Raw genomic sequence first — 13514 nt, forward strand, 5'->3', positions numbered from 1 at the left:
TTTTATAATGCCCACATGAGACATTTCAGCTTGAACATGCCTACAAACAAGCAAATCCTGTCCCAATTCCATACTATTATCAAAGAAAGCATTCAGAGCAAATACCCTTGGGAGTAAAGAAGAAACAGTATAAATTATAAACGCATCCATTAAATTACCTTTCTAGTCAAACTGATCATATGAACATGTGTGGCTGTAGTAGCTATAGCCAAAGCACAATGGAAAAACTATGTTGACAGAGAACTTTCTAGAATGCTCAAATAGTTCTAAATTTTTTCCTACTTCTGAAGACAAGAGTCTGTAAGAGACTCTCATGTTGAAAAGTAAAGTAAGTAAGTAAGTAAGTAAAGTAGCTCTAAGTAAAAAACATGTATTGCTCTATGTGCTTGAATTTTAAACTGGTAAAGATGCAGTAATTCCATTTGTGAAAAACTGTTAATTGTTTAAATTTATTATTCAACTAAATGATGCCAGCTACCAGCCAAGGAACAAATCCTGTCTCCCACCCAGTAGAAGCCTTTTGATTGTACCCAAGTGAGATGATTACCAGTTAAGCCCCTTTACAGATCATTCTGATATGAAGCTTCTGAATAAACCTATAAAACTTGATGGTGTCTGGGCTGTGAAGTGAGACTGTCACTCTGGGCCTGAGGACAGTTTCTAGGTGTAATAGAGAAAGTCTAGAACAGGAGTAGGAAGATCTGTACTATAGCCATACTTTTGGTGACCAACTGGCTGTGTGTCCCTAAACAAGGCATTTAACTTCTCTGGATATTATCTTCCTAATCTATAAAATTGGATGGAGGGAAGAGTTGGATTATATGTTAAAGCTTCTTCGAGATGTTAGATGCTATGATCCTATATAAGGAAATTAACATTTAAAATGGTTGCCCAATTTACTCAAAGCTTTTTAATTAGTGTATGGACTAATTTTAATCTAATAGAACAAAGTCTAGGATATGCTCTCACTTAGCCTGTGATAGACTCATAACAGGAATACACTTCACGCAATTTAATTTATACTAACTGTAACCTCTACCATCTTGTAAATAACATTAATGTAGAACCAAATTCAGATCCTTCTTAGGAAGTGACCAAAACAACTAAAAATGAAATGGCCCCGTGGGAGCAGTGTACCCACCTTTCACTTTCATTGTTGCCCAGAAACGTTCCAAACTGTGAGGCATAAGCGTGCTCAAAAAGCATGATGAGGAAATTCTCATTAAATTCAAAAGAACAGGGGAACTGACGAAGTATCTGCCATACACAGTCCAAGAAGAGAAGAAATACAGGCGACTCCCACTTCTGCCTACTATTACAATAGGCTGACTGTGCACAGCGCTGCTGGAATGGGTGACCAGCCTGAGAAAAGATGGAAATGTGACAGTCATATCCTAGCGAGATCACATTAGAGCACATTCTATTAACATTATTTCACACAGTTACATGCAACTCATTAAATGAAACACCGTATAATTTAGGTGGCTTGCTGTTTAGGTTAATGATTTCTTGATTTAAAACAATTTTCAGCAACTAAGGAAAAAGACAATTTTCAAATACTTACTGAGGCTGTGCAGTTAAGACATAAGCATAAGAACTGCAGTTGTCCTTGAAATATCAAATGGAAGAATAACGAACTTCAGTAATGAAAAACTTATACATCTTTCTAGGTCTGAAATTTGGAGCAAAGTCAAAGGACATGAGCTCTTCAGGTACAAAGTGAAAGACAGCTATCACCTTCTATCTATCCAAAGCATTGTAGACGGTAAGCTACATAAGCCTCACCACTAAATGGAGATAAAGATGGGGCGCTTATAGACAAACTGTATAAGGTCACTCCTGATAGTAAATCTTTAATTACATAAGAAAAAAGTGACTGTCATGAAGAGATCTTTAGGAATATTTTTATATTAGAGATAAAGCTGTCCTTAGCTTCCATGTTCTCCCAAAAAGAACTGGAGGAGTCTGCCATCTACTGACCACAGGAAATTTAAAAATAATTTTTGGCTCTCTGGCCTGCCCAGAACCTGAGCACTGACCTTATCCCAAACCTGCTTTATCTTTGGGCCATCATACTACTTTATCTGACAAAGATAATGCCATGAACATTTTCCAGTAGCTAATGGGATTTTGATACCCACTAAAATGGTAATATATAAACAAATAAATAAATCATACTCATTTGTTTGTTTGCTATGCATCACGAGGAATGTAGCTGAATAGATATTCACCAAACATTTAGGATGGTCTGACTTAGAGATAAAGGTCAGTTGTCAGGCAGGGTAGACATGGGATGCATTAACACATAATACATCCGAATTGTAACTAGAAGGGCCAGAAATGATTTTTCTCTAGAGATACTTCCACTTTCAAGATATATCTTAAACATTTGTTTCCAATCACAATTATTTACTAAATTACACAGTGTATATACATTCATAAATTAATCTCTGACTTGGAGAATTTCCATCTATTTTATGAGACCTTTATTTTAGTTGTCATTCAGCATTAGGTGACAATACTGTGTTGTATCCTAGGGATACACAGATGAATTGGACATGGTTCTCTGGCCTCAAAGAAGTCACTTTATTTGGGTCTAGTTCAGGAAACATGACATGAAGACAATGCACCCATTTCATCTGTGAAGGAGGTTAAGGTCCCAAAGACTTCATGAAAGCAGTGACATTTAGCTGGATCTTAAGGGAGGCAAAGGATTTCACCTGGCTGGGGAAGAGGACGGGATGAAGCCAGATGAGCAAAAGGCAGAAAGCGCTGAAGCATGCGCCTTGTATTGCAAGTCTCTACTTCCCCTTCCCCTGGCTTCCGTCTTTCATCTCTGACAAGACTAAGCTCTGCAAGACACGACCATGTGTTTACATTCTTTGTATTTCCCCTGTGGGTAACAATACAACTAATGAGAGTTTGTTAAGGGAATAAAGTGCCAAACGAGCAATATAAGCAAAGAGAGATACAGAAATTGAGAGGCAGTAAAGATGACAAACATTTATTAGGAGGACGATAGATTAATTGTCCCCCAGAAAATTAAAGATACAATTTAAATAAGTTAATCAATTAAAATTTCATACATAGTATCTGCTCCCACACATCAGGATCACAACATCAATTATTAGCAGTTCCTCTGCCCACCTGCAGCCACTCTCTTTCTATCAGGGCCTCAAAACCACGGATGGTCCTGCTTCTTGGTTCCAAGATGATCTGGGCCAGGGAGGTGACCTGAAGTGTGGAATCGGTTCCTTCTGTTCCATGAATCAATATGGATGCTCCTTCCCTGACAGGAAAATCCAGAGTACAAATGAGATACTCCCAACATGTCAACCAACTCTGTTAATAATAAACATTTATTGAGCACAATATTTCAAAGTCTTATATAGTCTGCACTGTCTGGTAAGGCTAAATAAGGCATATGAAGAAAGCTTCCCTTGGCAAAAAAATAAAACTAAAAGGAGTCCCAAATTTCACACGGCAAAAACCGCTTTAAGTTCTAACAAATTCACAGAACCCTTTAGCTGAATTTCTTCTCCCTTTACAAAACCGAAAAGCAGTCCTTATCACATATGGTAGGCGCTTACCGTTTCTGCTTTAATAGTTGCTTAAAGCCTTTCCTCATCAAACCTAGAAACATACACTTAGTTATTTTTCTATATCTCTCTGATCTTGATTCTACCTTTTCACCATCTGCTGACTGTAAGGACGCCTTCATAAACTGTAATGGATCTGGGAAACAAGTCCTGAACCACACTTTGAGAAACATGAAAACAGAAAGAAATACAAAACACTCCAAAAAATGTTAATCTAGAAAGTCTGTGGCAATGATACCACTATACCACAATACTTAGGAGCTATCTGGGACCCCCTTATTCTAAAGAGAGTGGGAGAAGACACCAAAAACTAAATTAACTACATCTTCTCCCCTCCCCTTCCTTTCATTTCTTTTTATTGAAACGTCAGTGAAGAAAATTTCACAAAAAAGGAAAATAAGCTCACCACTTTCACATAAAAGTTTCATGTTTGGTTAGTACTATTAATTCTTTTCCCACGTATGTACGTACTTTACATAGCTATAACAAAAGGTAATTTCTTATTATTTCTACTTTTATTATAAACATTTTCCCATGTTTCTATGTCATCTTTAGAAGTATTGTATTAATGGTTATATAATATTCTATTGAGTGATAAACTACAATTTACTTAATTCTATAGCCTGACATTTAGGTTATTCTCAATTTTTGTTACACTGTAAATAATGTACTTAGCTTTTTTGTCTTTTGCTGAATTATTTAAGAGTTCTTAATTTAAAAATAAGGCTCCCTGATGTTTATCTATGGTTAGGTTAACAACCTCATTCTTAGGATGAAATCTAATGATTAAGCTGAAGGGTATGAGGAAGTTTTTTGAGGCTTCTGAATATACTGAATATGTATCTTAGTTATCTGTGGTATATTCTGAATTTAATTCAATGAAGTTAAGGTCTATTTTTACATTTTGAGTAATTAATTATAAGGGCAGATTTTTATGGAGGTATAAGTAATAAGCTAATATGTATCAGAAAAGGGAACTCAAACATGGCAAAATAAACCCAAACCTTCAATCTCCTAAGAGTGTGGAAGTCCCGGTTTGTTTAAGGTGGGCAGCCCAAACTAAACAAAGGTAGCGATGACAAATACTGTTCTGTACCTACGGTTGCTTTGACCTACATCATCTCGTTATTATGGCTGAAAACTCAGACAACACGGTGACAAGTGTCTATTACAATTCATGTTTCATAAGAAAACAGAAGCCTCTGCACTCATCATGTAAGGGGAAATCTTTTTAAGTTAGGTTAAAAAGAAACAAAACTCTTAATAGTAATACCTCAACATTCTGTATTATTGATTTCTCTCCACAGAACCTTGGTCTTTAACTCCCGTGTTTTATTAGATAAATGAGCTTTGCCCAAAATAAAGGACAGTGACAGCCTCGGAATCCTGACACCAAGAGTCTCCATCCATTTTTGGTTCTGTCACTGTCTTACCACAAGATCTTAAGCAACCCATTCTATTATCAATTTCTCACTAACCATAAAAAAGTTACATATATATTTCCTTAATTTGGAAGCATCAATAAAACAAATTGAAGTCTCAAAGAAAAGTGCCATCCAACTATTTAGTGGCAATACTTATACCTACCTATTATTTCAGTAGGAATCCCCTTCTTAAAAAGGGCATTCTAAGCTTCTGCAACAACTTATACCAATCCTTCTGCCTCTGTTCAAGTCTTCTGCCTCAAGTCTCAAGGATTAGCAACCTTCAACTGAGTGAATAAACTAAAATCACTTCATATACTTCACATCACTACTTGAGATCCTGCTATAACTGCACATATCAAGTAGTTTGTAATAAGATGTCAGAGAGATTAGAATCATTTTACTGTGAAACAAAACTACATGTTTTCTTTCACTGATATTTCAAAAGTAAGAAGGCAAGTTTGGCCCTCAGAGAAGAAATAAGAAAACTTCTTTTCATTCTTTTTCACAGTTTAAGAAAAGGAAAATTGGTAGATTCATAATTTTAGGATTTTATAGAAAAACTAGGTCCTTTAGTACTTAGAATATTTGTGTCATAAACATTAATTATCAATTAAATGCCAGAATCTATGCACATACTTCATTGATAACTAAATGGCATTGACTATCTTATATAGTAATTTATAAAATGATCTGAACATAAGATATACAATAGGCACCAACTTTAACATAATATATAAACATATGTCTGGATAAAAGCAAAGTCTAGTCAGCAGGGCATGTCCCATTCCAGAAGGCAGAAATGCCCTTTACCTGTCAATACATTGAGCCGCTAGACACGCAGTTGTAAGAATCTCTTTGATGTGAGTCAGCCAGTTCGAGGCTTCTAATTTACTGAGCCATCGGTCCATATTATGTGTTTGGTCATTACAAGCTTCCACAAGTTTGATTAAGCTCTCCTGAAGTATGTGATACCTTTGAAAAAAGAAGAAATAGTAAAAAAGAAAACAAAAAATACAATGTTGAAGGAAGAAAACAAACCAAAAACTCAGCCTCCAATATATCAAAGAGCAAAAGTAGCTCAAAATACTATAAAAAGATTTACCTCGCTGTACAGTAACTTGAGTATTAAAGAGTGAAAAACGATATTTAAACATGGTTGCAAAAACGCTTAAAATGCCTGTCATGGTAAACTGTTCCTCATCTGAACAGATTAAACCCAGTTCGCATTAGCTGAATTATCTGACTAGGGAGAGGGCCAGAGCACTGCATTTTATGACAAGTCATGAGACAGCACCACTGACATCTGCAATCCTATTGCCATGGATCCAACATGAGATACCTGGTATCGTTAGCAGGGATGCCCAAGGCCAGCTCAGACTCCATTGTTTTATTAGCTCCAACTCCCACCTACCCATCCAGAAGCACTTCTAAACCACTACTTACAAGCATAAACATGAGATAATATAGGTGGAGAAACAGGGTGTGAGAATTGGTAGGTATGGGGGAAATGAAATCTCTCAAGTCTTTTGACTTAGGAAAATATAATTATCCTTAGCACATCTGTTCAATAAGTTTGGTGACCACTGATCTACAAGTAGAGGAGGAGACCCTGTAATGATAAAACTTCAGGGCTGACTTAGAGAAAGAATGCTATTTGACTAAAACTCACCTGTGGGCATCCAAGATAAGTTTTCTGCTTATCATATAAAACAGAATGATAGGCTATCCAGCCAATTTTTGACTCTAAGTTAATGTGTGGGTTCGTTTGAAAACTTGTGATTTTTGAACAGCTAAGGGCTCACTCACTCTAATTAGCTTCAAATAAGAGTCCATTACTGTCTCCAGAATCTTTTACCTCTCAATGGACTTATGAATCCGCCTCCACTGGGGATAATGAGCTTCTTGTTCAAAGCCACCTCCTTTGGCTCTAGCTTGCTGAGCTACAGTCAGAGATCGAGTGTCAATGATATAGCCACGCTTTCCTGCCCTGAGAGTAGCATTTATCAGCTTCTCATCTTCTTTGCACCGTCTCCCATTTGTGCCAGTGAGTGGCTGACCACTTCGCATAATTACCTAGAAGCACAATGCAGTTTAAAATTTAATCGTAGCTGTTTCTGAAAACAGAAATGAATTAGCTAGATTAAGAGTATCTCAAAAACAACTGTGTGACACTTTAGAAATGGATTTGATCCTAAAACAAATAAATATTTCTATGTATTGACAATAGTTACTAATCGTAAAACAAAATAAGGCTGGGCCGGCCCTGTGGCTTAGCGGTTAAGTGCGCGCGCTCCGCTGCTGGCGGCCTGGGTTCGGATCCCGGGCGTGCACCGACGCACCGCTTCTCCGGCCATGCTGAGGCCGCGTCCCACATACAGCAACTAGAAGGATGTGCAACTACGACATACAACTATCTACTGGGGCTTTGGGGGAAAAATAAATAAATAAATAAAATCTTCAAAAATATTTAAAAACAAAAAAAACAAAATAAGGCTTACACTTTTACAGTTTTTCTTCCTACTATCTCAAAATACTTTCACATGATAAATTATAGTTTAAGATCAAATATTACAATTCATTTAGTCAATGAATTGATTACAGAGTGGACCTGGCCCTATAATAAAGGTAATAATAATGGCCTACGTGCCAGTAAACTTTTGCTTCAACTACATAAACTTAGGATTGGCAGGGTTTTTTTTGTGTGTGTGTGTGAGGATGATCAGCCCTGAGCTAATATCCATGCTAATCCTCCTCTTTTTGCTGAGGAAGACCGGCTCTGAGCTAACATCTATTGCCAATCCTCCTCCTTTTTTTTTTTCCCCAAAGCCCCAGTAGATAGTTGTATGTCATAGTTGCACATCCTGCTAGTTGCTGTTTGTGGGACACGGCCTCAGCATGGCTGGAGAAGTGGTGCGTCAGTGCGCACCCAGGATCCGAACCCGGGCCACCAGTGGCGGAGCGCATGCACTTAAACCGCTAAGTCACGGGGGCCAGCGCAGGATTGGCAGGTTTTACCAAGAATTATGAAGAGAAAAGGCACCAATGGCAAAATAAAAAATTTTATGCACTATTCTTGTTTTCGGAATCATTTTCAATATCTTGAAAGCTGCTTGTCTATTATTTATTCTCCAGTGGCTTTCTTCCATCCTTTTCAGTATTCCAGGACTTCACCACTTGTCTCCAAAGACTACCAAGTATATATTTTCAAAGGTTTGCTTTTGAAACTTTTCTCAAGAAATCAGTGTCTCTTATACTGATCTCTTCTCTAGTGAATAGTTTAGAATTATTTTCATTTCACCCCACAATATATACTGTTATCTTTATCTTGAAATTCACCATGATCAAGAAAGGTCAACCAGAAGATGACAATGGCTAACTCGCAGACTGTGCTTCCCACGTAAATGGACACAACAGCATATTCAGTATCATTTGTTAAAATACTTTATAATGAATCCTACTGAAGAGAAATACTACTGAGCAAGCAGGAGAGATGATGTGATGCCAAAGTAGCAAATTTTTAGAAATCTTTTTATCCTAAATATCCATTTTTACTTGTTACCAGGGGAAAAAAGAAAATGGAAGATAGCTATAACCCACTATTATACTATTGGTTTCAAAATGAGAAGCAGTTTATTGACTGAGAGATAATAAGAGGAGAGAAACAGATTTAGAAAGTATTTAGGAAACAAATACACAGTGAGCACTTGCCTATTCAATTCCTGACTCCTATGTTTACTTAAGTTGTGACTAATGACATGTGTCACTCTTCTCCCTTTTGAAAACAAAAACGTTTGCTTAATTTACCTTTCACAGGGAAATTTGGTGAGAATAATTAAAATAAAGTGTCTTACCATTATTCTGGTCATAGAAATTTATTTTTCTAAGAGTGCTACTTTAAGAATCAAATGAACATTAGTTCCCTTTGTACTGAGTCCTAAAGATAAACTTGTCTTGGGCTTTTCTAAGGTTGAGCAGCATCATAGAAAGAATTCAAAGTCATATCCTGATCACAGAAAACACTCTACTCCTGATTCCCTAAAGTTTAAATGAAGCAAGATGTAGTAGGAGAGACTAATCACTTCAATGACCAAGTACACAGAAAGGGGGAACATTTCTAAGAAAAGATTCTCAAATCAAGTCTTTCAGTAGATCAAGCAGCAGTGCGGTCACTTACCATTCCGTTTTTTTTATGATAATAGCTGAGTACTGGGAAGCGTCCTCCATGTCGAAATGTAGCTACCTTCCGAAGAGCTTCATCATCAATGGATTTGGGCACTATGACAATTGGTGGGTAAGAGGAGCAGACAGCAAATTCCTTATTGACGTAGCTTAACCTCCATTCACTGGTCTGAAAAACGCAAAATAGTTCAAAGCTAAAGAAGTATCTCAATGTCACAAAATAATCTGAACAATTTTGGAGGACCTTAGAGATCAACTTTCACACAATGAAGAAGCCATCTCTCAGGAATTTAATGGAATATCTAGCCCATAGTTAAATACTTCCAGAGAAAAGGAGCTTCATTCTTCAGAGTCAGCTTCCTGCAATGCTAGGTATCCCTAGTTCCTAGAAAGTTCCTCCTCATATTGAGCAAAATATGTTGCTCTGTAATTTCCTCTATTGGTTTTTACCATGATTTCAGTACAAGTTCCCTATTTCACATGGCATCCTCTCAAATATGTAAAAGACAGTTGTTTCTCCCCTAGTCTTCTATTCTGCAAGTTAAATATATTAAGTATATCCACGATTATCAGGGCCAACATCATCTCATTCATCCTTTTCTGGGTACCATTTACTTTGTTAATGGTACTCTTCAAGTACAGCAACAGGAAGACTATAATATTCTAGATAATGTTTAACCAGAACAGATGAGAATAAAGCTACTACCTACTCTAAATCCTTGTTCCTTTATGTTATTTAAAAAAGGAGAAAAATATAGAAAGATTGGTAACATCTTTCTTACTAAGATTATACTTAGAAGTCAATGAAATAATTTCTAACTCAACATGCTAAGGACTAAAAGTATACAATATAAAACTGTCAAATGACAACTTATTTCCAATATCAAAAATGAAAACCACTTGAAGACTATAAAAAGCTTTTTATGGTAAAAGAATAATTAAATAAAATTATGTTTATGTAAATTTCAATATGTTCCTGTAAATCAGCGTCGGCCTAACATACTGGCCACCAGGAGGATAAAACTGAAGTATGTTAGATGTACTGTAGGACAAAGTATTTTTTCAAAAAACCCTTTTATACAAGATACAATATTGTATTTTAAAGAAATTTTTCAAAGTTATTCATTATCAATTTTAAAAAGATAATTTCTAAAAGATACATTATTTTAAAAAAAGAAGTTACCTGTTTCCTGCTCACCCATCTCCTAATTCCCCTTCCCCAGAGGCAACCATTTTCAACTCTTCTAGCTTTTTTTTTTTTCTTTTTTGGTGTTCACCTCCAAATTTCTAAATAACATGATTATACTGTTACTTCTTGATTTTTCACTATTAGGTATTATTTACTGATTTCTTACTCTAGAGAATAATATGATTTCTCTTTGATCTGCAATGCCATTTCTGTTATATATTAAGTTTCCATACATATAGGGCTTTCTATTCAGTCCCACTGATCTACCTATAGTAAGTCCCATAGCTTTTAGAATAAGCTTGATATTTAGTAGGCTGTCTCCTCTTCTCTTCTTTTTGTTCTTTAAGAACACCTTGGCTCCTCTTGGTCCTTTGCTCTTTCATGTAACTTTTACCAAACTCTATGTAAAAACCCATTGGTTTTAATAAGATTGCATTGACTTTATAGACTGATTTGGACACAATTACAGCTTTATAATATTCAATCTCCCTGTCCATGAGCACAGTGTCTCTCCACTTTTTTAAAACTTTCTCAATATTTTTCAAAAAAGTTTTATAATTCTCTCAGTAAAGGTCTTGCATATCTTTTCTTGGATATATTTCTAGAAGCCTTATATTTTTATTGCATGTTTTGAAAATTGTAGTTGGTGTAGAGAAATGTCTACAATCTCAAGATTCCTTCAGTTTCCTATGAGGACAAGCATATCAACAAATAATAACAATTTTGCTTCTTTCATTTCAATCCTTATATCTTTTATTTTTCCTTCTTGGTTAACTGAGCTGGCTAGGAGTAGTGGTGGTGGGCATCCTTGTTTCTCTCTTGAACTTAAAGGGAATGATAAAAGATTTGCTTTTTGTATGTTTTGGTTTTGGTAGCTACCCTTTATCAGATTAAATAAGTTCCCTTCAAATTCCACTAAGTGCTTTTATCATCAATAGATGTTTAATTTTATCAAATTGTTTTTTCTCTTCTAATTTTGTTATACCATGTATGTAATTTGTCTTTTCTCTCTGGCTAATTTTGTAATATTCTCTTTGCCTTACCATTCAATGGATGGACTGTTAACACATCTAAGTGAAGATTTCTTTTTGATTATTCTGCATGGTGTCTGCTGGGACACCTTAATCTAAGGATTTGGCTTTTATTGATTCTGGAGAATTCTCAGCCATTACCTATTTGAATATTGTCCTTCTTCCATTTTCTCTATTATCTTCTTGAACTTCCATTTAATAAGTATTGGATCTTCTTTGTCATCATCCATGCACGTCTAACTTTTCTATCATTTTTTCCATCTTCTTTATTTCTCTGTTCTGTATCCTGAGTAATTACTTTGATCTATATTCCATATAACTAATTCTCTCTTTAGTTGTTTCTAACCAGCTACTTAACCTTTACATTGTTATTCTTTTCTCTTCTTTTTAATCAACTTTAATGAGATTTTATCATTTATATGAAAAATAAACTAGATCCATTTAGGGTGCACAATTTCATGAGTCTTGACAGTTGTATACACCCATGAAACCACTGCCACAATCAAGATAACAAACATTTCAATCATCTCCCACAAAAATCCCTTGTGTATTTTTGCAATCCATATCTCTCCCTCCACACCCAACACTAGGAAAGTATTAATCTGCTTTCAGTCACTTTTGGTGTCATATCTAAGAAATCTTTGCCTAATCCAAGGTCATAAAGATTTTCTCTTGTGTTTTCTTCAAGAAGTTTTATAGTTTTAGCTCTCATGTTTTGGTCTATCATAGATTTTGAGTTAATTTTTGTGGATAGTATGAAGTAAAAAAATCTAAGGTTCATCTTTTTTTTATATATGGTATCCAATTGTTCCAATGCCATTAGTCGAAAAAGCTATCCTTTCCCTATTGAATTGCCTAGGCATCTCTGGTAAAAATTAACTGACCGTAAATGGTAGGGTTTATTTCTGGATCCTCTATCCTGTTCCATTGATCTATACGTCTATCCTTGCGCCAATACCATACTCTCTTGATTACTGTAACTTTATAATATGTTTTGAAATCAAGTAATGTAAATCTTTAACCTTTTCTTTTCAAAGTCATTTTGGCTATTCTAGTAACTTTGTATTTCCACACAAATTTTAGGATAATCTTGTCAATTTCTACAAAGACATCTATTGGAATTTTGATAGGAATTACAACAAAGTTATAAATCAATTTGGAAAGAACTGTTATCTTAATGAGAAGTCAGCAAACTATAGTCCACAAGCCAAACCCAGCCCACTGCCTATTTTTGTAAATAAAGTTTTACTGGAATATCACCCATTCATCGATGTATTATCTATTGCCTTTTTTTTTTTTTTTTTTTGTGAGGAGATCAGCCCTGTGCTAACATCTGCCAATCCTCTTCTTTTTTTGCTGAGGAAGACTGGCCCTGGGCTAACATCCGTGCCCATCTTCCTCCACTTTATATGGGACGCTGCCACAGCATGGCTTGCCAAGCAGTGTGTCAGTACGCACCCAGGATCCGAACCAGTGAACCCCGGGCCGCAGCAGCAGAGCATGCGCACCTAACAGCTTGTGCCACCGGGTCGGCCCTCTATTGCCATTTTCATGCTACAACAGCAGAGTGGGATAGTTGTAACAGAAGCTGCATGATCCACGAAGCCTAAACTATTTACTGTCTGGTCCTTTACAGAAGTCAGCTCACTACTGATCTTAACCATACAGTCATGTGTCGCTTAACGACGGGGATACCTTCTGAGAAATGTATTGTTAGGCAATTTTGCCATTGTGCAAACATCATAGAGTGTACTTACACAAACCTAGATGGTATAGCCTACTACATACCTAGGCTATTTGGTACTAATCTTATAGGACCACTGTCATATAAGTGGCCCGCCATTGACTGAAATGTCATTATGTGGTACGTGACTGTATTGTCCTCCAGTCCATTAACATGGTATATCTCTCCATTTATTTAGATATTCTTTAACTTCTCTCAGCAATGTTCTATGTTTTTCAGTGTACACATCCTGCACTTCTTTTGTTAAATTTCTTCCTAAGTATTTTATTCATTTTCAGATTGCTTGTTGCCAATACAATTAGTTTTTGTATACTTAGATCAAGCAACCTTGCTAAACCTGTTTGT

General features: G+C 36.0%; 1 protein-coding gene across 1 annotated transcript in view; it reads right to left on the bottom strand.

The window, feature by feature from the left end:
- Positions 1-13514, bottom strand: part of MTMR9 (myotubularin related protein 9) — a 60635-nt gene that overhangs the window by 17360 nt on the left and 29761 nt on the right. Inside the window, exons 4-8 of the mRNA XM_058550405.1 lie at positions 9201-9374; positions 6882-7099; positions 5837-5998; positions 3148-3289; positions 1142-1362 (exon numbers count right to left, since the gene is read on the bottom strand). Of these exons, the coding sequence (XP_058406388.1) occupies positions 1142-1362; positions 3148-3289; positions 5837-5998; positions 6882-7099; positions 9201-9374 (917 nt within the window). The remainder of the gene's footprint in view (positions 1-1141; positions 1363-3147; positions 3290-5836; positions 5999-6881; positions 7100-9200; positions 9375-13514) is intronic.

This window comes from Diceros bicornis, chromosome 11 (genome assembly GCF_020826845.1).
Source record: "Diceros bicornis minor isolate mBicDic1 chromosome 11, mDicBic1.mat.cur, whole genome shotgun sequence".
NCBI lineage: Eukaryota > Metazoa > Chordata > Mammalia > Perissodactyla > Rhinocerotidae > Diceros > Diceros bicornis.